The sequence below is a fragment of the Bos grunniens genome, chromosome 23 (assembly GCF_055505025.1).
Source record: "Bos grunniens cultivar Pamir isolate PY7600 chromosome 23, Bosgru_T2T1.0, whole genome shotgun sequence".
Lineage (NCBI taxonomy): Eukaryota > Metazoa > Chordata > Mammalia > Artiodactyla > Bovidae > Bos > Bos grunniens.
Genome location: NC_141187.1, coordinates 11,555,476 through 11,582,911, shown reverse-complemented (window position 1 = coordinate 11,582,911; position 27,436 = coordinate 11,555,476). Strand labels below are relative to the sequence as shown.

The 27,436-nt window shown below is 48.3% G+C and overlaps 1 protein-coding gene and 1 long non-coding RNA gene across 11 annotated transcripts; one reads left to right on the top strand and one right to left on the bottom strand.

The window, feature by feature from the left end:
* The first annotated feature begins 3,697 nt into the window (after positions 1-3,697).
* On the top strand, positions 3,698-26,745 carry BNIP5 (BCL2 interacting protein 5). Of its 8 annotated transcripts, none has more exons than XM_086371370.1 (11): positions 3,698-4,656; positions 11,582-12,207; positions 14,788-14,852; positions 15,086-15,326; positions 16,378-16,509; positions 18,028-18,089; positions 18,387-18,624; positions 19,446-19,577; positions 20,391-20,455; positions 22,054-22,296; positions 24,024-26,745. In XM_086371370.1, the coding sequence occupies exons 1-11, from the start codon at positions 4,625-4,627 to the stop codon at positions 24,057-24,059; spliced, it is 1,872 nt and encodes a 623-aa protein (XP_086227496.1). In that variant the 5' UTR covers positions 3,698-4,624; the 3' UTR covers positions 24,060-26,745. The 8 variants fall into 8 exon arrangements, with proteins under 8 accessions (XP_086227496.1, XP_086227497.1, XP_086227498.1 ...); XM_086371371.1 differs by having other exon boundaries at positions 4,431-4,656; positions 15,089-15,326; XM_086371372.1 differs by lacking the exon at positions 3,698-4,656 and adding an exon at positions 6,748-6,969.
* Positions 7,858-15,090, bottom strand: LOC147346678 (uncharacterized). Of its 3 annotated transcripts, none has more exons than XR_015153104.1 (5): positions 14,307-15,090; positions 13,633-13,717; positions 11,486-11,648; positions 10,846-10,896; positions 7,858-8,132 (listed from the first exon to the last, which is right to left on the bottom strand). It is a non-coding gene; the product is annotated as an uncharacterized LOC147346678 (long non-coding RNA). The 3 variants fall into 3 exon arrangements; XR_015153105.1 differs by having other exon boundaries at positions 14,435-14,484; XR_015153103.1 differs by lacking the exons at positions 13,633-13,717; positions 14,307-15,090 and having other exon boundaries at positions 11,486-12,200.
* Positions 26,746-27,436: the final 691 nt, after the last annotated feature.

Here is a 27,436-nt window from a genome sequence, read left to right as displayed (position 1 = left end):
CTTTGTGATTTTATGAGGGGATCTGGTTTGGAAATTGACAAAATGAATAATTCCTTTTTGTGTCCTATTTCATTTCATTTGGTATAATGAGTTGGTTTCATAAGCCTGTTAATATCAGCTTATATTTAGATATATAATATAGATAGCCTGAAAGTACGGAAAAGATATTTTTCATTTAGTTCATTACAAACTAACTCTACTTAGGGATAATTTTGTTTTGGATAGTTAAGCTACTTGTCTAGTCACTATTGCCATAAACTTAACCTAAGATGTATTTAGAGCAAGGATTCCTTTTTTAGTGTCATGAACCTCTTAGCAGTTAGTTGAGATCTCAGGCTGAATTCTCAGAATACTGTTTCAAAATGTATAGTATAAGTAGGATTACAAAGGAAGCCAATTGTATAAAAATAGCTACAACAATATAGTTGTTAGTCATATCCGACACTTTGCAACCCCACGGACTGTAGTCCACCAGGCTCGTCAGTCCATGGAACCCTCTGGGCAAGAATACTGGAGTGGGTAGCCATTCCTTTCTCCAGGGGATCTTCCCAACCAGGGTCTCCTGCATTACAGGCAGATTCTTTACTGTCTGAGCCACCAGGGAAGACACAATATTTAACAAGTTGAATGATATATTTACTTCTTTATCATATGATGCATGAGATAGAGGCAGTTTACAAGCCATCATAATGAACATAAGCAAGATACTAAGAGCCTAACAGTCGTAAAGCAACATGAAAATACATGATTTCTGTTAGTGATTAAATCACAGAAGTGTGGTTAAATGTGGTTTGTTGCCTACAATAATAATTGAAGGACAAGCTAAATTTCATGACAACAAAGATAATTTTACCTGCCCCAGGTACAAAGGTCTGGGGTTAGGAACCCTTAATTTAGGATAGTTTGAAATGCTCAATGATATTGCTTCTCTCATTTTCTCCTTATTGCTTTCTCTTTAATCCTGAAAAATACAGTCAACAGTTCACATAAAACATGTTCATACTATTTTGGGTTATGATGCTTGAGCAATATCCTTTATTTTAATAATAGCTATGCAATTATCTATATTTACCTAAGTATGCTTTAGGAAATTATTAACAGGTTTCATTATATTGCAAACATGTGTAACAGAGTCCACAGTTAAGATTAAGTTGGCAATCAGGTGTATTAATCTGGTTAATTATTGATGTTCTTTATTTAGGGTCCAATTAATGTAAAAATAGTCTAATGATGTGGCACATTTTACAAAACTGTATACTGAAATAGCAAATAGTATTCTTGCCTGGAAAATTCCACAGACAGGGGAGCCTGGTGGGCTGCAGTCCATGGGGTTGCAAAGAGTAGGACACGACTGAGCAGGCACACACAGGTACCAAAACTCTAACTTGTTAAGCACGAATTTTTAACAAAGAAACTGTGCTCTGAAAAGCCTGGTCAGATGGGAGAAGAAATTGACGTACTTTTTAAAGTGCTGTAGTAATTTAAATGTCCTTCTTATGAGACCAAGTGTACACCTAGTTCTAATATAGGTGTTTAAAATTATTGGCTTTCTTTTCAGTTTATAAACGAGAGGAAGATTTATTCTGTCAGCGTCATATGTACAGTCACTGTTAAAATGCTGACTTTGGCTAGCAGTTAGGTCAGTTGAAACTTACATTTATTGTTACTTGATTTTGCTGAAATTTTAGAAGATTATCTTTCTCAAAACATACTAATTTGCTTGATGGAAGGATTTATTTTGTTTTTCTCACCTTATTTAGAAATCACTAATTTTGGAATCAGATTCTTCATCTGTTAAAGAAATGTGAATTTTTTCTTTTTTAAAAAATTTGGCAGCATAGTTTGTATGTACTTGTTAAATCAAAAATCATTGTAATTATTTGTTGACTCTTGTAGCCTTTTGAGCTTTCCTGGTGGGTCAACAGTAAAAAAAATCCACCTGCCAATTCAGGAGACATGGATTCCATCTCTGGGTTGGGGAGATCCCCTGAAGAAGGACATGGCAACCCACTTTAGTATTCTTGACTGGGAAATCGCATAGATAGAGGAGCCTGGCAGGCTACAGTCCATAGGGCCTCAAAGAGTTGGACACGACTTAGTGACTAAAAACAACCAACAAAGGGCAGGTACATGCACCATACCCCACATGGCTCTCTGCCCTGTGCTTCCATCTGCCTTCAAAAACAAAAATTGTGATAAAATATACAGAACATAAAATTGACCATAGTAACTATTTTAAAGTCTGTAGCCCAGTGGCATTAATTTACATTGTTGTACAACCATCTGCACCATCAACCTCTAGAACTTTTTCATCTTCCTAAACTGATACTTTGTACCCATGAAACACTAATTCCCCATTCTCCCCATTCTCTTCCACCTGCTTTTTTTTTTTTAATTTTATTTCATTTTTAAACTTACGTAATTGTATTAGTTTTGCCAAATATCAAAATGAATCCGCCACAGGTATACATGTGCTCCCCATCCTGAACCTCCTCCCTCCTCCCTCCCCATACCATCCCTCTGGGTCGTCCCAGTGCACTAGCCCCAAGCATCCAGTATCGTGCATTGAACCTGGACTGGCATCTCGTTTCATACATGATATTTTACATGTTTCAATGCCATTCTCCCAAATCTTCCCACCCTCTCCCTCTCCCACAGAGTCCATAAGACTGTTCCGTACATCAGCGTCACTTTTGCTGTCTCGTACACAGGGTTATTGTTATCATCTTTCTAAATTCCATATATATGCGTTAGTATACTGTATTGGTGTTTTTCCTTCTGGCTTACTTCACACCTGCTTTTATATATATTTTTTCTTGTTTGTGTCTCTTCCCAGCTACATGTACACTCCATGGACTGTAGCCCACCAGGCTGTCTGTCCATGGGATTCTCCAGGCAAGAATACTGGAGTGGGTTGCCATGCCCTTCTTCAAGGGCATCTTCCCGACCCAGGGATCAAACCCAGGTCTCCTGCATTGTAGGCAGATTCTTTACCAACTGAGCCACCAGGGAAGACTGCAAGAGGGCCAGGAGGGGGCACTGTCTTCAGAATAAAGAAGAGTATGTATGATGCACCCAGGACCTGGGGAACATGGTTAACAAAAAGCTTTGTTAAATAAAAATATGGGATATAATTTAACCCTTGTTTGAAATCTGGGCTGGTTCTTGGACTAATAAATTCTCTAAATTCAGTGTTGAGCCAGTAGCCAGGCAAAGTTGGATCTAAAACCTCTTTGCTGATGGAGTGGATAAAGCATTAACTCTGCTCCACTAATAAAATATTGACTCTTTGTTAAGTACTTACCAGGGACTAGGTACTCAATACACAGAAGGGACTTAGAAAAGTACTTGTTGTTGTTCAATCACCCAGAGTCATGTCCAACTCTTTGAGACCCCATGGACTGCAGCTCAATATATTTTTTTTTCTTTATGAGAAGTATCACATTTGGCTCTGCAATCATCCTCGAAGGTGGTCATTCAGTTCTGAGTGAGAAATAAATTCAGAGACGTGGTGTCCCCTGCCAGAGGTCACACAGCTGGCAGATGGTTCCAGGTCTGGGTGATTCCAAAGCTCAGTGGGTTCAGTATTTACTTTGCAACACTTCCCCATGTCAATTAACCAAAACAGGATTTCTGACACATTTTACTTTCGTTTGAATAAAACTAGTTTTTCCTGATTGCAAGCATGTATAAGTTCTTTTTTTTAAAAAAAATTCAAGCATGGGAATTCCCTGGGAGTCCAGTGGTGAGGACTTGTTGCTTTCACTGTGGAGGCCTGGGTTCAATCCCTGGTCAGGGAACTAAGATCCCACAAGCCACAAGGCATGGCCAAGGCATAAAATAACTTAAAAATAAAATAAAAAATTTAAAAATTAAAACATTCAGGCACTACAGAAAATGAAACTATTAATTAAGACTTCTTAGAATGTTCTGTCAAGACTCACGGTGACCCTACCAGGGGTAGCAGGATTTGGAAAGCATGTTCCTCATCAACTCCTCCTTCCATGTTTTGTCTCCAGGTCAGGGATTTTATGTTACATTCAGTGACCTTTCTTTCTTTATCATCCCCTCCTCGATGTTCTCTGGAGAGAACAGAGGAGGGTGTGCAGATGCTGAATCTACCTCCTCCCATCTCCCCACTAGTGTTTCCCATAAGAACTTCTTGTTTTCCATTCTATGCACTGGGCTTCCTCCAGCCAGGTCTAAGTTTGTTTTTCTGAACATTGGTTTCATCCTGGGTGTAATAAGGAAGTTGTCAAGCGAAACTGTTTTTTCCGGAGTAGCTGCAGTAAGCCTGCTATCTCTGGGGGAGCAGGAAGCAGCCCTTGGGATAGGATGGGCAGGTGGCGGGGGCGGGGGCCGGGATTGGCTGTCCATGAGCTCACCCCCTGGGCGGCATGATATATAAGGTTCTGACCAAAGCATCTTCTGAGACAGCCTGGAAACTGGCAGCATCATCTCCCTGGGAGAGCTGGAACTACTACCCCTCATTGGATACACCTTTCAGCAGACAGGGAGTGGTGCCCAGACGTGGGCAGTACCTGACGCGAAGCCCCTTGATTGGGAGCTCCCGATCACAAGTGTCCTGCGACAGGAGCGACTTCCATGCTCTGAAGCTGACTGAATGATACTCTCCTTAGACGACTGGAGTAGTAGGTGGGTATCTTGGGGTCCTGAAAGGAGGGTAAACCCCGAGTCCAGTCCCAACACTGCTTCTAGCTTCCTGGTCTCTTCATCTCTAGAAAAGTACAAAGTTCAATGACATGATTTCAGCCAGGTGTCATGCAAGGAGCTGGGGACTCACCTGGATTTAGAAGCTCTGAACTCAAGTCCCAGCCCTGCTGCTTTCTTGCTTAGCAGTCCTGAGCAGGGAACTTCACTTCCCTGGGCCTCAGTTTCTTCATCTGTAGAATGGGGGCAGCATTACATACCTCTCCTGCTCATTTCCCTGTTGGATGTTGTGGAGGTCAAGTGACAGCTTGGCGTGAAGGTATGTAGTAAAGAGAAAGTTTGCAGAAACAGAGGTGTTATTACCGATGGTCGGATGAAGGTTTTATCACTTTACATTTCTTGGAAGCTAGTCCAAGGACAGGGAGATCTTATGAAAAGAGTTCTGGTGGCCTGATGCTCCAACAGGGATTTTAGGGGCAATTATAACATTGCGTGGCCTGTGGTCTGTGGTCGTGGATAGAGGACAAGATGGGGTGAGGATGGGATGGGGGTACCTGCACAAACTCTAGTGCTGGATGGAGGGGTGCCGTGGTCGTTTTTGGAGTTCTCCTGCTCTGTGTTGATGACCCTACTGCCCCCACAATCTGCCCCACCGCTGTGTCTCAGAGTCTGAAGGTCCACAGTTAGGGAGTTCATTGTTTTGGGTTTCAAAAGATCCTCAAAAGATGCAAATCCCAACCTTTTGGAAAATAGGTACCGGGTGATGTGTGTTTGATGGTGACAATCAGATTGGGCAGATGGTCCAAGTCTAGCTCTTGACATTGAGCTGCAGGTTGGCTCTGGCAGAGCTGACCCCAGCTTTCCAGCCCCAGGCTCAGATGCCTCTTTGATCTGAAGCTTCATGCAAAACCCCACTGGGCTCTGCTGTGGTCAGGCCATGGCTGCAGCCCTTCGTCCCTGCCCAGCCTCACATTTTAAGGTGGCCAAGGACGAGCTGGAGAGTTCTCAGGGACAGATATCCAGGCAGGAGAAGGGTCCAGAAGCAACGAGATACGAGGACACATCTAGAGACCTGGGCTGTTGGGCGATGGGCTGGCTGGAGGGACTCGGGGTGAGGTAGCCTCTCCTCAGGGCGTGAGGGCCTGCCGCTAGCCAGGTCAGCTCTGAGGAGTGTGTGTGTGCTAAGTCCCTTCAGTTGTGCCCAACTTTTTGTGACTCTATGGACTGTGTAGCCCACCAGGCTCCTTGGTCCATGGGATTCTCCAGGCAAGAATACTGGAGTGGGTTGCCATGCCCTCCTCCAGGGGATCTTCCTGACCCAGGAATCGAACCTGCATCTCTTATGTCTCCTGCATTGACAGGTGGGTTCTTTACCACTAGCACCTCCTGGGGAGCCCCCTGTTTAGGGAGGCCTGTCCTTAATTCCCGCTGGCTGATGGTGGAACTGTCTGCCTTAAACGGTGGTGAGCTCCCATTGCAGGGAGTGTCCCAACAGGGGAGGCGAGTGTACGAAGGAGCCCTACACTTCTCAGGACTCTTCCAATTCTAGGAACCGCCTAGGGACCCCATGAAGGAGAAGGAATACCTGGATTGTTCCCACTTAACACTTGGGAGGCAGGTGTGAGAGCTGGATGGGTCCAGTGTTGAGGGAAGAGATGACCACCTTGTCCCCAACTCCAGTCCTCCAGTGGTTGTTGGAGTTGTCCTACCAGAGGGTGTGGGCTGTGGGTGTGGACCAGTCATCTTGAGAGCCCAAATGGAAGACTTTAACCTCAAACAGGCACTGACCTTCGGTGTTCGAAGTGTCCATGGGCTCACTTGTGCTGATGAGTAGGAAACGTGAGCTAAGCGTCAGCCCTTGATTCTCCTACTCACCGACTGGCTTCCGGCCAAGAGTCTGTGAGTCCCACCCTGTGTCTACAATCTTTGCCTCTGGGACAGAAATGTTAATACCTGGGCACACGTGAGTGTGTGACTCCAGCCGTACAAGTCACAGCAGGCACGTGTATAGTTATCAATGTCAGCATGAAATAGCAGATTTGTTCACCCCTAAGTGTGTATGTGTGTGTGTGTGTGTGAGTGTGTTTACGGGAGGCCACTGTGCTGGAAAAAGAATTCAGAATCCAGAGAAGTGGATTCAAGCCCCGTCTCTCCCTGCTTCTGGACTGTGAGACCCTGGGGAAATCTCATAATTGTCAGAGCCTCAACCTCCCACTGCCAGCCTGGCTCATTGCCAGGCTGGGGCCAAGTTGAATTGAGAGCTTGTGGATGGAGGATGTGCTGGGTGCCCTGTGGCTGGTAAGCTGATTGTGTTTGTATATTTGTTCCAGAAACACTGAGAGCCTCCCAGGCAGTGTGGACACAACAGAAACCAGGCAGACTCGGGCCCTTTCTCTGGACCTTGGATCGAGACAGGGAGGGCAGAGGGCAGATGGATATCCGGAGAATGAGGCCCTGTATTTACACTTGGGGCCCAGGAGGGAAACTTTAGGGTGTTATGAGTTCTCGTAGGTTGACGGTACGAGAGCATGTTTCGGGGTCACATGAGCATCTTAGCCCGACTGGGCTGCCGTCACAAACTCTCAGAGACGGGGTGGCTTAGAGGCAGCAGGGATTTGTTTCTCACGGTTCTGGAGGCTGAAGTCCAAGACTCAGGCGCCCACAGGTTCGGTGTGTGGTGAGGCTTCCTGGTTCCGAGACCGGGTCTCTCTATGTGCTCACGCGGTGGAAGGGGTGAGGGAGCACTCTGAGATCTCTTGTATAAGGGCATTAGTCTCTTCCATTCGGGCTCTGGTCAAATGACTTAATTATCCCAGAGGTCCTCACTTGTATTACCATCCCACTGGGGATTACGTTCCAACATATGAATCTGAGCGGGACACAAACCTCCAGTCTATAGCAGTGAGAGTCTGTGGATGTGACCCTGGGTCCACACCACGCTCCCTCGGAGTGGCCGGCTGTTTGTTGTATCTATTGTTTGTAGTCCAGGAGTGGAGAAGGGGAGCAGCTAAACTCCCTCTAGGGAGCGGTGACAGAGCTGTTACAGAGGAGCTTGGCAGGTGCGTGAATTAGAGAATGATGTATAGATGAGGTCAACGTATAATTTAGAAAATAAACCCCAAATGGCAGCACACGTGTGAAAAACTGGCCAATTTCCCTTTCCGCAGTAACTCAAGGTCCGCTCTGTGCACTTTCTCTGGTATTTTACTGCTATTTTTAAATACGTCACCAGTACATGTCAGAAGTCCTGCAATCGGCAGATCGTTGGGGTGTTACGGGTATTTCTGAGCAGACTAGGACTTTGCTCTGAAATCCACTTTCTGTCAAGGCAATGAACAAGTTGATAAGAGCAGCTGGGTTTCATGCAGCCAAGGTCTGCAGCTGTCTCAGGGTTACCATCTGGAGGCGTGACCTGGACAGGGTGGAATTCCCCGACGGGCAGGCAGAACTTAGATGATGTCCTAGGCAAAGCAGGGATACAGGACAACAAAAAAAAAAAGAGGAAGGAAAAAGAAAGATTTGCTTTGATGAATTCTGGACAGGCAGAATTTTATAATTAGAAAGTCTGGAAAGATTTAATTTCAGCACGCACAGAATCTGTGTGTGTGTGTTTGTATGGTGTGGGTAGTATGTGTGTGTGTGTGTCGGGGGGGGGGTGGTTAATATTAAAACACAATCTTCTCAGGCAGGGCTTAGAGACTTTAAAAGTCTGAGGACACATCTGCCCCACAGATCTTCCAGGTGTCTCCTTGGAGGAGGGTAGGCCTTTAAAAAAAAATGTTTATTTCTTTATCTGGCTACCCTGGAGTTTCTCTTCCCTGGGGAACACTCTTGGAATGCCAAGGTCATGCTCCCCTCCCCCCACCCCCCACCTCGCCCTGCCCCTGGGGCCGCTGCAGCTGCTCCTCCTCTCGGCCTCCCTCCCCTTCCTCTGGGCTAGGGAGCATTGTTGTTTCAGGAAAGCAAGGGCCAAATCAAGGCAGTTTTCTTGAAAAAACTGCACGAAGGAAAACCACTGTCAAGTAGAATTGTCTTGATGCTCTGATTAGAAATAGCAGAGTGTCCTTTGAATGTGGTAGGAGGACACTGCCACCATCAGCAATGGGGGAAACCGTTTCCATAGCAATGACAGGTTTTTTCAGTAATAACTGCGCCTCTTTTCTCTTTCGTTGAACAAAGATGCCAGGCCCTCTGTGTGGGAGACCCCCTCGAGCCAAGTTAGTGCAGGAAGCAAAGGGGCTGGTTTGGTGGTTCTGTTACTGAGCAGCTTCTCTGCCAACCTCATCCAATTTGCCCGATCACAGGAACATATGGAGCTAGCAGAGAGCACCCTGACATCATTCAGTGAATATCTCTGTTTTTTCCCCCTTTTTCTTTTTGGCCAGCAGCTGTGGGATCTCAGCTTCCCCACCAGAGATGAAACCCAGATGTAGCCTCGGCAGTGAAAGCGAATCCTAACCCCTGGACTGCCAGGGAAGTCCCTCAAGGAATATTTCTGGCTCAGCTAACTTTGATCTTAACATCAAATAGAACTTCGACCTCAAGTTATCTTCTCTTTAAACCATGTGCTATTAAAGAGAGAGAGTAGGGACTTCCCTGGCAGTCCAGTGGTTAAGACTCCGCCTTTCCAGTCCTCGGGGTGGAAAGTTCGATCCCTGGTAGGAGAACTAAGATCTCGCATGCCACAGGGCACAGGCAAAAAAAAAACCCAATAAAATTAAAAATAACTAAATAAATAAAGAGTGAGAGTAGCTATCAGGGGAATAGAGAATTATTGCCCTCACCACGTACACCTCTACCCCTGCCCACGTGAGGGCTCCAGCTGCATTTCGTTCCCTAGCACCGAGCACTTCCTGGTACATAGTGGGCGCCTGTTAAAGGTTTGCTGAAAGAAATTAATAAGAAAGCAAAATATTTTCTTCCATGATTTCTTTTCTTATCCCACTTAATGCCACATTTTGGATGCATAACTGTAAGGCGGCTTCTGAGGCTTTCAAGAACATTAGACAACTTTCAGATAAAATAACATTGCTGAAAGTTTTCACGTAACTCTATCGCTTCTTTAAGGAACCTTGAGCAACAAATAAATCCATACGAACTGCCTGTTTCCTCACCTCATTTCCTCCAAGACTGCAAGCATGTGGATGCCTCGCCGGGTGGTACCCACTGGCTTCTGGCCATCCTCCCTACCCTTCCTCCTGAAACTCATGTTTGAAGGAAGAAAGGCATCATTGACTGCTAACTCTCACCTTCAAATCTCTCTGTATTTCCCTGTGCCTTTTCTTCCCTCTCTTTATGTATCTTCCTCACATTCACACGGATCCCTGCACATATGAAACTACAATTATAGCTTCTCATTTTGTCTCTAAGCTGGACATAGTAATAGAATACATTTTAAAGTAATGAATCAGTTGGGAAACACAGAAGATATAATGTAGATACATTAATACTTAATACACTAATAATAGTAAATGCATGATGAAGCTGTATTACAAATTAGAGTGCTGCTGCTGCTGCTAAGTCGCTTCAGTCGTGTCCGACTCTGTGCGACCCCAGAGACAGCAGCCCAGCAGGCTCCCCCGTCCCTGGGATTCTCCAGGCAAGAATACTGGAGCGGGCTGCCGTTTTCTTCTCCAATGCATGAAAGTGAAGTCGCTCAGTCGTCCGTCTCCTAGCGACCCCATGGACTGCAGCCTACCATGCTCCTCTGTCCATGGGATTTGCCAGGCAAGAGTACTGGAGTGGGTTGCCATTGCCTTCTCCACAAATTAGAGTAGGCAACCCATAAATCTAAACTGCATAGGAATCTCTGGAACTCAGGACTGAGATTCCAAACCATATTTCCTTTTTCTCTTAACTTCCACCAAAGGGCAAAGGGTTTCTGAACAACTTCAGGAAAATTGGAAAGCCTCAGGAGTTTCAGATTAAAGGCACACAACTCAAGTGCTCTGCCCACACCCCAGCCTGGTTAAAATGCTGCCCAGAAAGAGGAGGTTGTTTTTTCTTTTCCATCAGTAGTTGCTTCATTTTGGATGGAGAACAGAAGGGTCCCGGCTGCTTTAAGATGGAGCGGGTCCAAATTCATTTATTGTATGTTAACTACACACTCTTAGGTATTGTTCAGTTTACTAAATGCTCATTATACATTTATTCCTTTGTTTAATAAGTACTTACTATGTGCCAGTGATGTGCCAGGCATCTTCGTAGGTACTCAGGAAACAAGACCTAGCAAAACAGACAAGAGGGGAGGCAGAGAGGCTCAGGCAACAAACCGCTAAACATGTGAAGAAATCTTGCCAATAGGAGGGCCCCTTTGGGAAGTTAGAGCTTCTCTGGTGGCTCAGACAGTAAAGAATCTGTCTGCAATGAGGGAGACCCAGATTTGATCCCTGGGTCGGGAAGATCCTCTGGAGAAGAGAATGGCAATTCAATATTCTTGCCTGGAAAATCCCATGGACAGAAGAGCCTGGTGGGCTACGGTCCATGGAGTTACGAAGAGTTGGACACAACTGAGTGACTGAACACACAAACACAGACACACCAGTGGTTAGGACATGGCACTTTCACTGCTGAGGGCATAGGTTCAATCCTTGGTCAGGGAACTAAGATCACCAAACTCAGTCTCGTGGACTACAATCAATGTGTTGTCAGGGTCTTCCTCCTGGAGGTTCTAGGGGTCTAGCTGTGAGATCTGGGGCATGACCTCCTCTGGATCGGTTTCCTCCTCTGGGACACGGGACAAGGATACTCGACCCTCCCAGGGATGCTGAGGAATTTAAACAAGACAACGGCTTTGAGAGTTGATAGTACTCACATGACGGGTGGGTTGGATGGGCACACAGGTCAGCACCAGTAGCCACCTCACAATCTCCGAGGCCTCTTCTAAGGGAGCTGTCTGTTTCGGTTGTAGTGCAATGGAGCCTCCGTGGAGCCCGAGGAAGCCTCTGTCGTGGAGGAGAGCCAAGTCTCTGGACAGGCTGCAGAACGCCCAGAAGGATTCAGAGTCGTGGGACTGCCAGGGCCCTTCCCTGCCCACCGGCCCCTTCAGGGGAGGTCTTTGTCGGACGGCCAGTGATGGGGCCAGATGTCTCAAGAGTCCAGTTCAGTCTGTGGAGGCTCAGGACACCACAGCTGCTGCCCCCAGCCCAGAGGAGACCAAGGACCTTCTCAGCGAGCAGAGGCCTCTGCAGGACGCCAAGAAGGACAAGGCCCAGTGGCAGGCCCCGCAGGGATGGCTGAGGTTTGTGGTGAACTTATTCTTCAGGACAGGCCCTGAGGAGCCCAAGGAAAAGACCAACAAGAAGGCAAAGGGGAAGGAGGGCCCCTCCGAGCCCACAGAAACCCCCGAGAGCCTGGGCGAGCCAGCTCCCAGGAAGAAGGCCCACAGCAAGAAGGCCAGCCGCAAGAAACACAGTCAAAGGAAACGCAGTGCGGAGGAGGCCAGGGGGGCCCGAGACCAGGAGGCCGAGGGCCAAGAGGCCAAGGCGGCTGAGGCCTCACGCAGCGAGGGGGCTGACCTGGGCCCAGCAGCCAGGGGTGAGCAGACTGTGCCTGTTTCTATGGTGACCCCACCCCCATCCCTACCCCAGGGGCTGGGGTGCTCTGAGCTGTTTCCTCAAACCTCTCAACAGAAAGGGACTTGGAAGGTAGGGCTTACCATCAGGAACAAAATCTCTTCTTAGAGGCAGAGGTGCACGGGGGCTGAGAACTGGAGGTGAAACCCCAGTTCCACCACTCACCGGCTGGGTGACCTGGGGCTGGAGACTTGCCTCACTGAGCCTCAATTTTTTTTTTTTTTCATTGATACAACGGAGACTATAACAGGTAGCCGTAGTCCAGAGCTGGCATACAGCAAGGGCTTCATAAGTGGCAGATGCTATTATTGTTAAGTACTCAGAGTTGAGGAGCACAGCCAGGGAGAAATATGAAGGCAGAGGGGAAGCTGAGCAGGAAGCTCTATCCCTCAACATTAATCTACGTGTGAGGCCTGGGGTAGATGACAGGGAAGTAGAAACAACTGGCTGCTGGTTCTAGACTTGATTCCATCAAGTTTGGGATAAGTTTGCTGTGTGACCTTGAGCAAGTTGCTATCCCTCTCTGATATCTTTGATTCTCATTTGTAAAATGAGTGAGCTGGTCCCTAAGGTGCCTTCCGTTTCTGATGTTTCGTGTCCTAGAGTTGAATGTCCCACAGGCAGCTGGAGGAAGATGGAAATTTGCCCTACAGGACTCAAAACTCACCATGTTTTTCAGGGGGAGAAGAAATCCAAGGAAGATCCAGGATACTTGGGGGTGGGAGAGTGGAGAAAGATGTCTGGGCTGAGGCAGCCTCTTTTCAAATGGAAACCTAGGAGGGTTTCTGATTGTTTTGGTTAAGCCAAGAGCTGGCTCCAGCAGTGCCTGGCCTGCTGTGAATTCCATGCACTGTGTTGATTAACAAAGTCAGAAGAATCTCACTGACACCCACACACAGTCCCACACACTTGGTTTCATCTTTATTATCGGTGGAGAAGTCTCTGATTTCCACCAGTTCTTGCTCCTCGAAGGTGGGGGTGCTAGAGTCTGGAAAGTTTCTTTCCAAGCCGTAGGTCACCAGCAAGAAGACAAGCTCAGAAAGCTCGATATTACTGTTTGTAAACAAAATGGATTGCTCCAGACAACTGATTGGACCTTGGATGTTTAGACCTCACAAAATGCATGTGCCAATTTTGACCTTGGCTCTTCTGGTGCTTCTGGTCCATTTATGTTAGAGTTTCACAGAAGGGAGTCTCAGGAATTAGACTGGTCTCTGGAAAATGCTTCTGCCTTATGTGTTAATGAGCATGGGAACTTTTTAAGTCATTTAAAATTTATAGAAGGAATATATACATATATATATATAAACACCCACATATATATACATAAATATTTAAATATATAGAAGAGTGGAAAGAATAGTTCTGTGCACATTCACATACTTACAATTGTTAATAGTCAGCCTTGCTTCATTGTTGCTGAACCCCTTTAAGTAAAGTGATGCTTCATCCTTAAATACTTAGACACACATCTGCAAGAAATAAGGACAGTCTCATACACTACCCCAGTCTTGTTATTGCCCTTAATAAAATCCATAAGGCTGTATGAATCTAATTTCCTACTAAGAAGGGGCATATTTTAAAAGATATGAAAATGGAGGAGCTATGCATCTGTCAAGGAGTAGCTCAAAGGCATTTAATTGGTTATTTTGCAGGAAATCTGCAGGATGATTGTTTTCTCATGTGAGAGGGAGATGGCTGGTAGACTGAGTCAAGGAACAAAAGCCTAACAGGGTTTATAAATGAGAGGCAAGGGGTAAGAACATCTGCAGACAGTCTGGGAAGAGGGGATCTTGTCTGCACCTTCTTTTGTGTAATCTGATCAGCTGCAACTAGCAGAGGCCACTCTGGGCACACTGTCTTTGGGTAGGTCAACTGGAATATCAAAAGAAAACCATTTACATCGTTTGGGCTTCTGTGTAAAGACTTGGCAGTGTGGTTGGGGCACCAGCGTGGCAGGCTATCTGTGTCCTGCCTGCTGGAGTGCCTCTGTCCACCTCAGATGGGCTGGTGCTCCATCATTTCCCTGGCTGAAATTTTGTGGGTCGAATCATCTCTAACCTTGTAAGGTATTTCCAAACGTAGTCTCCTTTGATGGCCAGACAGCCTCCTGAGGGATCCAGGATGGGACTTATGAGTCACATGTCACAGAGGAAGTGATGAAGGCCCAGAGAGGTTAAGACACTTACCCAAGGTCACACAGCTTGGGTCACAAACTCAAAGTAGATGTTTACAAATCTGCAAAGTTCAAAGGAAATTGTGGGGTACAAGTTGAATGCCTGAAGGACTGACTCGAAACTTCTGCGTAAAATTGCATGCTTTGGCCTAGTACCCTTCACCTGTGGACCTTCCAAGCCTTTCTTAGGACCAGGCCCTGAGATTGTGCTCCCCCATCCCCAGTCTGCGGCCTAAAGGAGCTGTTTTAAGAGGACCCTCACTTAATCCAGAAGTCCCAAGTTGGTCTCAGAAGGCCAAGGCAGTCATTAAAAAGAGTCCTCTCTGCGCCTACAAAGATTAACCAGGTGTATTGGTTTTCTTCTAGAGGATATCATCATCCAGAAGATAGTGGAGCTGCTCCAAAAAGTGGGAGATCAGTGGGAGGACGAGGTGAGACGCGAACCGTCCGCACAGATGCCCAGGGGCACGCTGCCCTCCCTCCTGCTCGCTCAGACCCTACCTGTGCTTGCGGGCCTCCCTGCTCCCCTGCTCTGGCCTCTGTCACCAGCCGTGCCTGGGGCCACCCTGAAGCCCTTGAGTGCTCCTCGGCTGCTTCTTGGGGACCTTTCCCCTCTCCTGAGGGTCAGGGGCCTGACTCAGTTTCTCTCTCATCTCTCCCACAGCAGCATCAAGCCCTTCAGTCTGTGGTGACCCCACGAAACCCAGCACCAGTCGTCAAGAAGAAATCCCAAGAGAAAATGTCTAGCCTCAAGAGAGCCTTTTCTTTTAAGAAATATGGCTCCGAGGAGCCCAAGAGAGCAGGGGCCGCCCGTGTTTCCAGCGCAGAGTCCCGGCAGCCCAAGAGGCCCAACTTTCTGCCCCTGTGTGTGGGCGGCCATCGGCCCTCCAGCTCCAGCCTCCCTGGTGAGCAGGCTCACGGTTACCATAGCAACACTGCCTCCCGCGCTGGAACCTTCCCTACGGCTTGAATTGGCCATGTGCAGAGCTGCCGTCCCAGTTCTAAATTTTGCTCTGCCCTGAGCAGCGTGGGGAGGGCAAAAGGAATGCCAGAAGGTCACCTCCACACACCACCCCTCATCGTCTAGGCAACCCAGCTAAGCCCCCGGTGGAAACTGTGTTCAGAGAATTCCACCAACTAGCGTGGTCTCTCTGCAGCCTCAGCTTCCACACCCTGGCAGCGGGTAGCACGTGCAGAAGGGAACTGGAGACTGGGAGGCAGGAGATCCAGGTGCTGGGCTGTATAATCCTTAACTCTGTGCCTCAAATCTCCTCGCCTGTAAAAATAAGACATTTTCTGGCTGTGTGTCTGTTGGCCACCAGTCCTCATCTTAGGAAGTACAGCTTATTATCTCCATTTCACAGATGAGGGAACTAGGGTTTCGGGAGGTAAAATCATGTGTGTGGTCACGGGGCCCATCACGATGGAGCCAGAGTTACCGGGAGAGAGGGTCTTCCTGGTGTCAGGGAGGAGCAGCCTAGCAGGTCATCCTGGCCAGGGGAATTCACATTTTAAAAAGGAGGAAGCAATGTTGAACTAGTAAGAGTGGATCCCCGGTGGTGGGATTTCAGGCCACAAGGGAGATATTTTCATGTAGGCGGAGCCTGGCTGCAATCGGTCTAATTCAAGCCAGGGCATCAGGCATCTATCTACTCTCCAGTTCGCAGGTGAAGCCAAGATGGTGGCGGGATGAGCTTCCAGGGGAAGAGGGTGGTGGTGGTGGTGGTGGAGAAGCCCAGGACAGGCACAGCTGTACGGATGGACGTGCAAAGGGGTGAGGGAGCTTGGTCTTCAGTACAGCGGAGCCACAGCCCTGCCCAGCAGCCCCCTGCCACCCCAAAAAGGCCTCTGCATGCGCTAGCCATGGAGCGCACTCTGAGTCTCTGCTGACTTCTGTGCATTAGTCAACACCCTCAGGCTGGTGAAGCTCACCCACCGTTTCCTCTTGCTTTTTAGGTGTGGAAGAACCTGAAGTGCAAGAGGCTGTAACTACAGATGGTGGAGATCCAAGTCCCTTTGAGCTTTGCACCCCAGCAGAAAGTGGGGGACCCGACGAGGACCTGCAGCAGGACAGAGCCACAGAATTCAGTCAGTACCCACTCTTCTCTTCTCAGAGGCCCCTTGGAAAATGTCAGAAGAGAAACTGAACCAGAGATAGGCAGTGACCTGTCCTTTCCTGCCTCTGAGCACTGTGGGCTGGGGAGGCAGCTCGGGGTCCAGAACACGGGCCCTAAGCCAAACTGAGCCTCAGCTGTAAAACCACAAAAGTAATAATGCCCTCCTTGGGGAGGCCGACACTAGGAGATGCAAGGGAAGCATTGGCCTGTGGCAAGGGCTCCGTAGAAGGTACATCTTTAGAACCTGGATTTGAACCTGAGCTCTGACCTCTCCAGCTGAGTGATCTTGGACAAGCTCCTTCATCTCTGGTCTTAGTTTCCTCATCTATAAATTGGGGATAAGAATAGTACCCACTCCCTAGAGTTGGTGGAAGTTCTCAATGAATTAGTGGCGATGAAGCATTTAGAGGTGTACCTGGGAGCTGCTAAAAAAAAATGTCAGCTGCAGTTTATTGTGACTATTAGTGTTGTCATGTAACCCTGCTTGAGAGCAGAGCCTCAGGAGAAATAAAGAGGCTAGGAAGAGGGGGCGAGGCCTTAGGAGAGAAGCTGAACTGATGGTGGCTGCCACCTTTATCATTATTATTTTATCATTGGTGGAGCCAAGCCTATAGTCATGTAATCACTGTCCTTTCTGTCTGTCTGAAGATCAGCTCTACCTACCTCTCCCATTTTGCCTTCTTTGCTTTTCACAGAGGACGTGCCTTGAAGGAGAATTGAGAAGGGCCCCTGATCTACCTAGAAGTGGAGGAAGGAACAGGGAGCGGGGATTTGGGACCAGAAGGCCTTGAGACACCTTCCCCTGGAGGCAGGGGTCTCGGCTGTTTTCCTAAACATAACAAGGCACATCTAGGCCCTTCCACAGCAATGAATGAATAAGTGAATATGTTCCCATGGTATGAATAAGTGAATGAATAAATGAATATGTTCTCAGGGCTTCCCTGGTAGCTCAGCTAGTAGAGAATTTGCCTGCAATGCAGGAGACCCTGGTTTGATTCCTGGGTCAGGAAGTTCCCCTGGATAAAGGATAGTCGACCCACTCCAGTATTCTGGGGCTTCCCTGGTGACTCAGATGGTAGAGAATGCACCTACAATGTGGGAGACCTGGGTTCAGTCCCTGGGTTGGGAAGGTCCCCTGGAGGAGGGCATGGCAACCCACTCAAGTATTCTTGCCTGGAGAGTCCCCATGGAAAGAGGAGCCTGGAGGGCTACAGTCCACGGGGTCACAAGGAGTCTGACACGACTGAGCAACTAAGCACATGTTCCCATGAAACCAGCTCTGCCCTCAGGCCACCTCTGGGGAATCTGTGGTCCCCACCATGGGTTGGGCCAGGGATGACCTCAAATGCAAGCTCATTAGCATCCACCCTGGAGGCCTGTGAGAATCGCCCAGGGAGCCACCGGGTCTTAGGAAATGAAGACTAACCACAGAAAAGCTTTTCTCAGCACTCAAGTGTGAGCATCCCCTTTGTTCTTTTTTTTTTTTTAGAAGAATTCATCCAGAAGATCATTGCCCTACTCCAAGATGCAGAGGAGCAGTGTAGAGGCAAGGTGAGGAAGACTTTCCCCACGTAGACCCTGACCCTCACTTTGGACACCCCCCACAACCTGGCACAGCCCCTCCCCCAGTCCTACATCTTGCCAGAGCCTGGCTCCCTTCTCCCCTCCTTCCCGGAGCCTCCCCTAACTGCTGCAGGCTGTGCTTGTCTCCCCAGCTCTGAGCATCATCACCCTTCTCCCCTAACCACACCATCTGGCCCACAGTGGGTCTCCGTTTCTGGGGCTGCTGGTCTCAGCTGACTTGTAAAGTCAGGGGCCCTGACTCAGTTTCCCTTATCTCCCCTGCAGCAACTTCAAGTCCAGGAGCCGGAGGTAGCTGTAGAAAACTTGGCCCCAGCCTACAGGAAGAAATGCCAAGAGAGAAAGTCAAACTTCAGAAAAGCCTTCTATAAAAAACACAGCTCCAAGGACCCCAAGAGAGCAGGGGCTGCAGGTGCTGCCAGCCCAGACTCCCGGCCACCCAAGAAGCCCAGCTTTCTGCCCCTGTGTGTCGGTGGCCATTGGCCCTCCGTCTCCAGCGACTCTGGTGAGCAGACCCAGGGTTGCCATGGTAACAGAGGCTGCCTCTGGCCCCGTGGCTTCCTCCAGGGCAGGGCTGGCCAGATGTGTGGTGTACCGTTCAGTCTTGACTTTCACTCTGAGCAGAGTAGGGCGGTGTGGGGGCACAAGAGAAGAAAGGAGTTGGTTGATGCCAGGATTCACCCCCCACAACACACACTTTCCCCCAGCCCATCGTAAACACCTAAAAACAAATATGGTATGAGAGCATCACCATACATAAATCAGAATCACCTGGAAAGGTGATAGAGAAATAGAGACTCAGGTTTGATGAAGTAGGACATGTCCTGGGCCTCTGCTTTTTCACTACACTAAGGTGTGAGGACCATTGGGGTACAACAATCCCCCCCAACATTGGCAGAGTGCCCGCTGCATGCTGCGTTCACACATACTATCTCATTTAACCCCCCTTACAACTCTCCCAGTTGACAGATGGAAAAAGTGAGGTTCAGACAGGCTAAGGGACTCAGCAAAGGCTTACCAAGTTAAAGGGGAAGGGGGCTCACTTGCTGAGACTTGTTGGCAGGCCTGCTTGCTTTCCTCCCAGATATAAGGAGGCAGAGGGGGTAGGTGGAAGAGAGAATGCAATTCCTGGAGGGACAAAGAGCACTGTGAACTCCTCTGAGGCAGGTCCAGGGGCCTGGGGCTTCCCTGAGGAGCCTGGGAAACCAGGACCCCTCTTAAGACAGAGACTTTGGACAGCTTCTTGTCAGAACCTGGGTTCAGTGATGTGCTGGTGGATTTGAGACAGGTGCAAACACATTCACACCAACTCCTCTTTGCCCTCAGATCCGGAGGATCTCGAATTCCAGGGATCCCCACCCACAGAAGGGGAGCCAGTTGGAGCCCCAGAAGCATCCTCCCAGGCCAGAAGCCACAAGCCGGAAGCGGGACGTCAGCCGGATGGAGCGAATGAATCCAGTTAGTGTCACCCTGCTCTCTCCTGGGACAGCTGCCCCGGGGCTTCCCCTTTGCATGGCTTCCACAGGCTGAACCCTAGTAGGGAACTGGGAAGGTGGCTTTACAAATACCCTAGGAGACTCTAGAAGGGCAGAGAGGACAAGGGTTGACCTTTGAACTGGGGCAGAGTTGCAGGTGGACAGCCTTCTTCAGGTAGAGAGTGTCTGTCCCTTCTGTGGGATGCACTTTCACCCCCACGGCATGCCACTGCTTCGCGTGAATGTTTCATGTAAGACTCCGAGCTTGCTCTGGATCTCATAACTAGTGGCCTACTGCAAACAAGCTCCGGTACACTAGGGGCTTGGGGTCCAGGGGAAGCCCTGATTTGTAGCCTTTGCAGATTTCTGTGGTATAAAATTCCCACCCTGGCTGATTTCAAGTTGCCAACAGTTTATAACTATGGGTCTCCAAATATTCCGAATATTCATAATTAAGTCTTGGTAAGAGCCGCACCACCCACACGCCATTGTTTACGGCCCAGGCTGATGGTGCAGGCTATTCTGCAGCCTAGATAAGGTCTCAGTTTCCCCATCTGTCAAAATGGAGCTGAATGTGGTGGCAGGTGAGGCTCGGCAGGTCCAAGAGCCTTCTTTGTCTATAAAGCAAAACGAAACAAAACCCTCATGCTCCAGCTCTAGTTTAGGGGAAGATTTTTCTTTGCTCTTCATAACTAATCTGTGTGCTGTGTTTTAGAGGCAAAATACTTCTGGGATCGATGGATGGGTTATTGCAGAACTTGTCAACAGTCCCTCAATCCTTCTTTATTTTTCTTAGAGGAACTGATCATCCAAGAGCTGGTGGCCCTTCTCCAAGAAGTGGATGGCCAATTGGGAAAGCAGGTGAGGAGTGCTAAGTCCCTCCAAGGACTGAACCGGAGTTCAGTCCCCATCTGGGTGACCGTGGCCTGCCCCATAACTTCTGTGAGCCTGTTTTCCCTTTTGCAAAATGGAGTATAAATACCTACTTGCCAACTTTAGTGCATATATAGAATATGCCAGACACACAGCAGAGGAGATCAATGTTAATTTAAAATAACGGAAAGCTCTGTGTCTCCACCTGCCAACCAGAACTTCCCCCTGTCCAAATCATCCTTGAAGTTCAGCTCAAGGAAGCCTCCTTCCCCAAGTCCCTCTGATTCCGTCCTCTATCTGCCCTTCACTTTGTCTTGGCACATGCTTCAGCAATTATAAGGCCTCTAATTCTTTCAAGCTTTTAGAGTTCCCTCTATTGCTAGATAGCTTGTAACATAAGGTTCCTCGCTTTTGAAAACCTCACAGTCTACTTGGAGAGGCAGACACAGATCACATACAAAGAGGCAGGTCATAGATGAGTGATCAGTGTGGTGGTTTAGTCACTGAATCATGTCTGACTTTTGTGAACCGGTGGACTGTAGCCCACCAGGCTCCTCTGTCCATGGGATTATCCCAGCAAGAGTACTGGAGTGGGTTGCCATGCCCTCCTTCAGGGGATCTTCCCGACCCAGAGATCAAACCAGCATCTACTGCATTGTAGGTGGTCTCCCATATTGTAGGTGGTCTCCAGCATTGCAGGCAGATTCTTCACAGCTGAGCCTGTAGCCAATGTTATTGGTACCTCTTCTGGCACCACAGATCACCTGGCCCAGCTCCCGACTGCCAGCACCTGCATCCTTTTGCCTGAAGACTGGCCCCTCCGGAGCCATTTACACCCATACAATAGGCCAGTGTGACACTCTCCACCTTGCCAGGAGCAGCCCTCAATCATCGGCTGATGGGAGCTGGTGTGTACATACCCCAGCTCCCTCCCACCTTGAGGGGATAACTGGGGGGCTCCCAAAGTGCCCCAAGGGGATCGGGCTCAGCTGCCAGCCGGAGGGGGTGCTTCCCATTCTTGCCCCCCTGTCTCCACTCCCCCATCCGTGTCTGCCTGGATCACTCACCACAGAAGGGAGCTGCATCTAAGTCCTAGTCTTTGGATCTGCCTCTGGGGGAACCCAACCTAAGACATTTAGGTATTAGGAGGAGGAGGCTTAGGGCGGGAACTGAAATTCACCCAATATCCACTTTTCACAAAACATTAAACTATCTCACTTAATCCTCTCCCCCCAACAATAGTGTGTTGGGGGAAGGTATTATTACCCCCATTTTACACATGACAGAGGCTCAGAGAGGTCACACAGCTAGTGAATCCTATTTAAGCATCCATTATCTGAATCCAAAGACCTGGATTTTGTCTTTTGGGGTTTTTTTTCCCCACTTTGTAGTGCTGCTTGGAGCTGTACCTTGCAGAGCAGATTCTGAGAGGCCAGGGAAGGTGGAGGAATTTAACAAGGCGTGCTGTCCCAGGGACAGGGAGGTGCCCAGCCTGACTGCGTGGGGTTCGTGGAGGGGGGTGCTAGTGGGAGGGGAGTACCCACCTGCCAGCCACACTGATGGCCTGCCTTCATTTCTGCCTCCAGATCAAGCGACACCCAAGCTTTAAGAAATTTTTATACGAGCCCTCAGTCTCTTCCCTCAGAAAGCTGGTAGCCACGCTGCGCAGCCGAGGGGCCCACACCACCGAGCCCAAGAGAACCTACCCATTCGTTTTTGGCTTGGGAAACCAAGGTGCTGGCAACAATTACCACACCGTCCTCAGTCTCACAGGCCTACACTACAGGAGACCCAGCTACGGCCAGTTCCCATACGAGGAGGCCCAGCAGGTGAGAACCGGCCCCGTGGCACGGGGCGTGACAGACTCAGATCACAAGGACCTGCTCTGTGTCCTCTCCCCTCCCCTGCTTAGTTCAGGGCTTGTGGGATCCAGCTCAAATGCCACCTCCTTGTCCAGGCCTTCTGAGACAATTCTGCACCACAGGGGTCTTTATCTTTCCCAGCCTCCCCGCTTTACCTGCTAATAAGCTAATTAGCATCCTCCTTTATTTGGCTCTGGTCTCCAACAGGAGGGGTATTTTCATACTTCTTGATATCAGTATGGAATATCGGACCAGCTACTATCTTAGCTTCACCCTCTTGCTGTTTCAGGGGTTGGGCTGTTTGGCTTGCCAACTGAGACGGTCATAAAATTTAAAGAAAAAAGTACAGTAAGATTACATAAGGGATGGTGAGGTAGATGAGAAGGCTCCCTGGGGCTGTTTGGTTCTGAAAGGCTTCTCAGAGGACATTCTTCAAGGACCTTGCCTTGACTGATTATGAATAGCCTCTCTTCTGCCATCACTCACTCTTTTGATTGGTTTCAGGCTTTCCCTAATAATCCTTCCTTCCCTGAGGCTCTGGAATGGTCCCTGTAGACAGAAAACTTATTACTGAAAACTTATTATCTTTTTTAAAATCTGAATTTTCTGCTGGACTCTTAAGTTCTCCCCGCCCTTTTCAAATTCACTTAAGATGACCAGCTTACAAACATTTAACCACTTCTAAAGTGCAGATGGCAACCCACTCCAGTATTCTTGCCTGGAGAATCCCAGGGACAGGGGAGCCGGGTGGGCTGCCGTCTCTGCTGTCTCTGGGGTCGCACAGCGTCGGACATGACTGAAGCGACTTAGCAGTAGCAAAGTGCAGAAACTACTGAGGGAAATTGTGATTTTAAAGCAATGAAACGTCCTATTGGAGTTCGCCAAAGTGGACCAGAACTTCCAGATCCAAATGGTCCCCTGGGGAACCGGACCTTTATTGCAATGATGTCAGTCTTACTCAAACCCTTTGTCTCGCCCTGGAATTAACTTTAGAAGCTGTTGTGATAAGTCTCTCAAGAAAGCAGGCCTTATTTCATGATACTTGTATCTCATCATTTCAATGGCTTTCCTGGTGGGAACCCGTTATGACTTTAGACCTCTCTTTTCTCAGACTCACTGTCTTCTCCTGGAGACTAGGGACGATTTGCCCTCTAAGGTGGATTAGGTAACACCAGATGGAGTGATCTGAGCTCTTTGTGGAAGATATTATAGAGACATCAGTTCTGACATCCTCAGTAGCCCTAACACTGTATCTTCTGGTTTTGCTAGCCATTCATTTATTTATTCACTCATCCATCCAATCAGTACATATTGAGAGCCTCCTATTAGCCCAGCTGTGTAAGATGCCTGTGAAAGGTTCTGAGGGCCTGTGAAAGGTTCTAATGGAAAAAGACAGACTGTTGACTGATAATAAAAGTAAATATCAATTAAATGCCAAATTAGCGCTGTGGCCAATAAAGCAAGTTGGTTCTGGGAGCCTTCCAGAAGGTAGCAGGCATTGATTTTGACCTTTGAGGATGGAGAGGCTGTAGATGGGGAGAAAGGACCAAGAGGACACTGCAGGCAGGAGGTACTCTGTGAGCAAAGACCCAGAGGTGGGAGCTAGTGGGTTAATGAGAAGTCTGTTGTTATCAGGGTGGGACCCATACGTAATTGGACTATGGCTAAAATCTGTGTTCTTTTTCTCCTCCCAGAACATCACAAGTTCTCAGATCCAGAGTCCAGATTGAAAGCTGTGCTTTGCACTCAAGTTCCCTTGAACTATGCAAACATTAGTAGCTTCAGCCAGGAAACCCTGAAAACGCTCCATGTTCTCCCAATCCAGTGCTTCACAGACATGACTGAAGACAAGCGTGGACAGCCATTCTGTGTCCATGCACCACCGTGGGCTCATTGAGACAGAGAATGAACAAGGTGTTCGTCTACAAAACTGGAGGCAAAGGCCATGGGGGAAAATGCACTGGACTGGGAATTAGGAGACCAGGACTCCACGTGCTGACCTACCTCCAAACTTGCTGCAAAACCCTGTATAAGTCCCACGTCCCTTCTCCTCTCCAGACCTTGGATTCTGGGCTGGATTAGTGACCCATCAGACCCCTTCTGGTTGTCTTATGCTAAAATATCTCTAAAGAGAGATAGCAAGTGCTTTCACTCTGTGGCTAAATATACCCACCCCACATAGCTGGAGGCAATCTTTAAGTTCATTCATGACCAAATGAATGAATGGAACTCCTGAGATCCAGGCAATTCTGCCAGACATTCTCTGGGAGGCCTTGGTCCTCAACTGGAATTGTGAGACCAGTGGTCTAGAGCCCTGGACCAGAAATCAAGGCCTCTGCATTCTGGGGCCAGCCTTAGGGCCTAGTGCTGACTTATGTACCCTTGTTTGTTTGTTTGTTTGTTTATCACGTGTTTTCTTGGTTCATCAGGGCTAAAAATATGCCCATGTCATGTAGAAGAGCTGCTGATACTTTTTTCAGATGTTAGTTTTTTAAATAAGTCTCTTGCTTCCCTGATAGCTCAGTTGGTAAAGAATCTGCCTGCAATGCAGGAGACCCCAGTTCGATCCCTGGGTTGGGAAGATCCCCTGGAGTAGGAATAGGCTACCCACTCCAGTATTCATGGGCTTCCCTTGTGACTCAGTTGGTAAAGAACCCGCCGGCAATGCGGAAGACCTGGGTTCAGTCCCTGGGTTGGGAAGATCCCCTGGAGAAGGGAAAGGCTGCCTACTCCAGTGTTCTGGCCTGGGGAATTCCATGAACTGGATAGTCCATGGGGTCGCAAAGAGTCGGACATGACTGAACGACTTTGACTGACTTTAGTTTTAAAAATACATCTATGCTTAGTCTCTCACCTGAACATCCACATGCCCGTGACAGCTGTGCAGCTACAGGGATCATATAATCTATTCAGCTTGCCAACAGTACTTAGTGCCCATATGGATTTGTAGACCCTCCCAGGAACCCTGCAGCCTCTAGATGGGGAAGCAGCAGAGTGGGGTCAACTGGCCTTTCTTAGAATCCTCTTAGCCCTTTGTCCATTGGAGAAGGAAATGGCAACCCACTCCAGTGTTCTTGCCTGGAGAATCCCAAGGACGGCAGAGCCTGGTGGGCTGCCGTCTATGAGGTTGCACAGAGTCGGACACGACTGAAGCGACTTAGCAGCAGCAGCAGCCAGCAGCCCTTTGTCCTGTAATTCTACAACCGAGAAATGAAGCTGATGCCTTTCAGCTCTGCCATCTCATGTTTTGCTTGTTTAGTCGCTAATTCATGTCTGACTCTTTGTGACCCCGTGGACTGTAGCCTGCCAGGCTGCTCTGTCCATGGGTTTCTCCAGGCAAGATCACTGGAGTGGGTTACCATTTCCTCCTCCAGGGGATCTTCCTGACCCAGGGATCAAACTTGCATCTCCTCCATTGGCAGGCAAATTCTTTACCACTGAGCCACTTGGGAAGTCCAAATAATCCATGCAATGATATTTAAAACTAAATTTGGAAATTGAATGGGGTTCAATCGTGGGGATTTGCCAAAAGTCACTAAGAAAATCAGCACAAAGAGTTCTGGAATTACACAGTGCCATGTCTATATACGTTGCTAATCTTATGATAGCTACAATCTGGGTAGTTTTCAGGAAATGGGAGAGGGCTTCAAGCTAGATTGCCAGGGAGGGTTGAATGAGTGTGCACTGCTCAAGAGCACCAAACTGCAGGAGACATTGACTCCTGAGACATTGTGGATTTATAGATTTATGATGATGATTTTCCAGCTGATGGCAGAAAAGTATCTTGAGAAATGGGCTCCTTTTTGTTTTTGCACCAAAGCAAGGTTTTGTCTTCTACACAGCTCAACAGTTCCAACAGCCTGGCTCAGCTGGTCAAATGGGCATGTGTCTATTATCTGCATGAATGCTTGACAGGGCTATGAACACAGCCCTCTAACACTGCCTAGAACACATGGCCATTGGGGAGAGGGTGTTAGAACCTGGATGGCCAACCCATCCTTGTTATCCTTGGTGGACACTGTCTTGCTCTTATGACGAGCCCCATAGGGTAGAGCTGAGGTGGGGGAGAAGCCAAGGGCAGAGAGACTTGGGCACTTAGCAGGGACTGGCCTCAAACTTGAGGCAAAGTTTTAGATTCTGAAAGTCATTTAGTGTTATTGCTGCTCCCAAGAAGTGGGGGAGGTTTATTTATTTTATGGATTCATTTTAGGCAGTGTTTAGGAACACAGCACTAAAATGTGAAAGATCAGAATCAGTTTTGAGAAGAAGGTCAGGCACCTTCTGTACAGAGTTTCTTATTTGAAATGATGCTGTTTAAGTTATGTAAGTATTTGGTATGAGTTTTCGATGCTGGCATCTGAGTCTCATTTTTGTACTGTGTTATCTGAGCAAATAAAGAAACTGGTTTGCACAGAAGTCTGACTTGGATTGGATTATTCACCGTGGAAGCAAGATGGAGCCACCTGCCATGTCCAGGCCAGTCCAGAGCCTGCAAGGTTGCGGGGGTCTGCCTCTTTTTCCCTGCTTGGGGGCCCTGTCCAGATGCTATTCAGGTGTCCCATCCTTGTGGTGCCAACTTGCTGAGGCAGTGAAAAAAAAAAAAAAGCTGCCCTGTTTTGAGCATTGGGTGACCTGGGTTTTAATCCAGCTGCCTTCAGGCTGATGACCTTGGAGACAAGATTCTTGCTTTCCAGACCCGCCATTCTACAACTCTGTGATTCTTCAGGTGACAGTGAATTGTATGTCCGGGAAAATCTGGGCCAGTCCTAATGCTGCTTCATCTGTCCTATTGATTCCTAAACTCTGGTACCCAAACTCGGCCACTCAAACCAGGATAAAAATGGACAGAATACAGCGCCTGGTTTTTGGTCCAGAAAATGTGGTCTCCATTGAAAGTCATCTAAAGCCTCCTTTCCCCTGTCTCAGATAACATGTGAGTTCTTCCAGCGGCAACCTGAGGAAAGGGAACTTGTATGCATAGCTTGTCTTCTTTCAAAAGTTAAGTTTCCTTTCCCCAGCTCTTGAAGGTGTGCCTTAATGCTCTGAGAAGGGCAGGAGACAGCCACACTACCATTGTCTCACGGACTAGGACGCTGAGGCTGGGAGT

What these genes read in the sequence shown, in the direction of transcription:
- BNIP5 (XM_086371375.1), top strand. Translation starts at nt 11,502, where the DNA reads ATGGGCACACAGGTCAGCACCAGTAGCCACCTCACAATCTCCGAGGCC. An exon ending in TCAGAAAGCTCGATATTACT is followed by an intron (nt 13,301 to 14,789) that starts GTTTGTAAACAA and finishes TTTCTTCTAGAG; the next exon opens with GATATCATCATCCAGAAGAT. An exon ending in GGATGGAGCGAATGAATCCA is followed by an intron (nt 19,578 to 20,390) that starts GTTAGTGTCACC and finishes TATTTTTCTTAG; the next exon opens with AGGAACTGATCATCCAAGAG.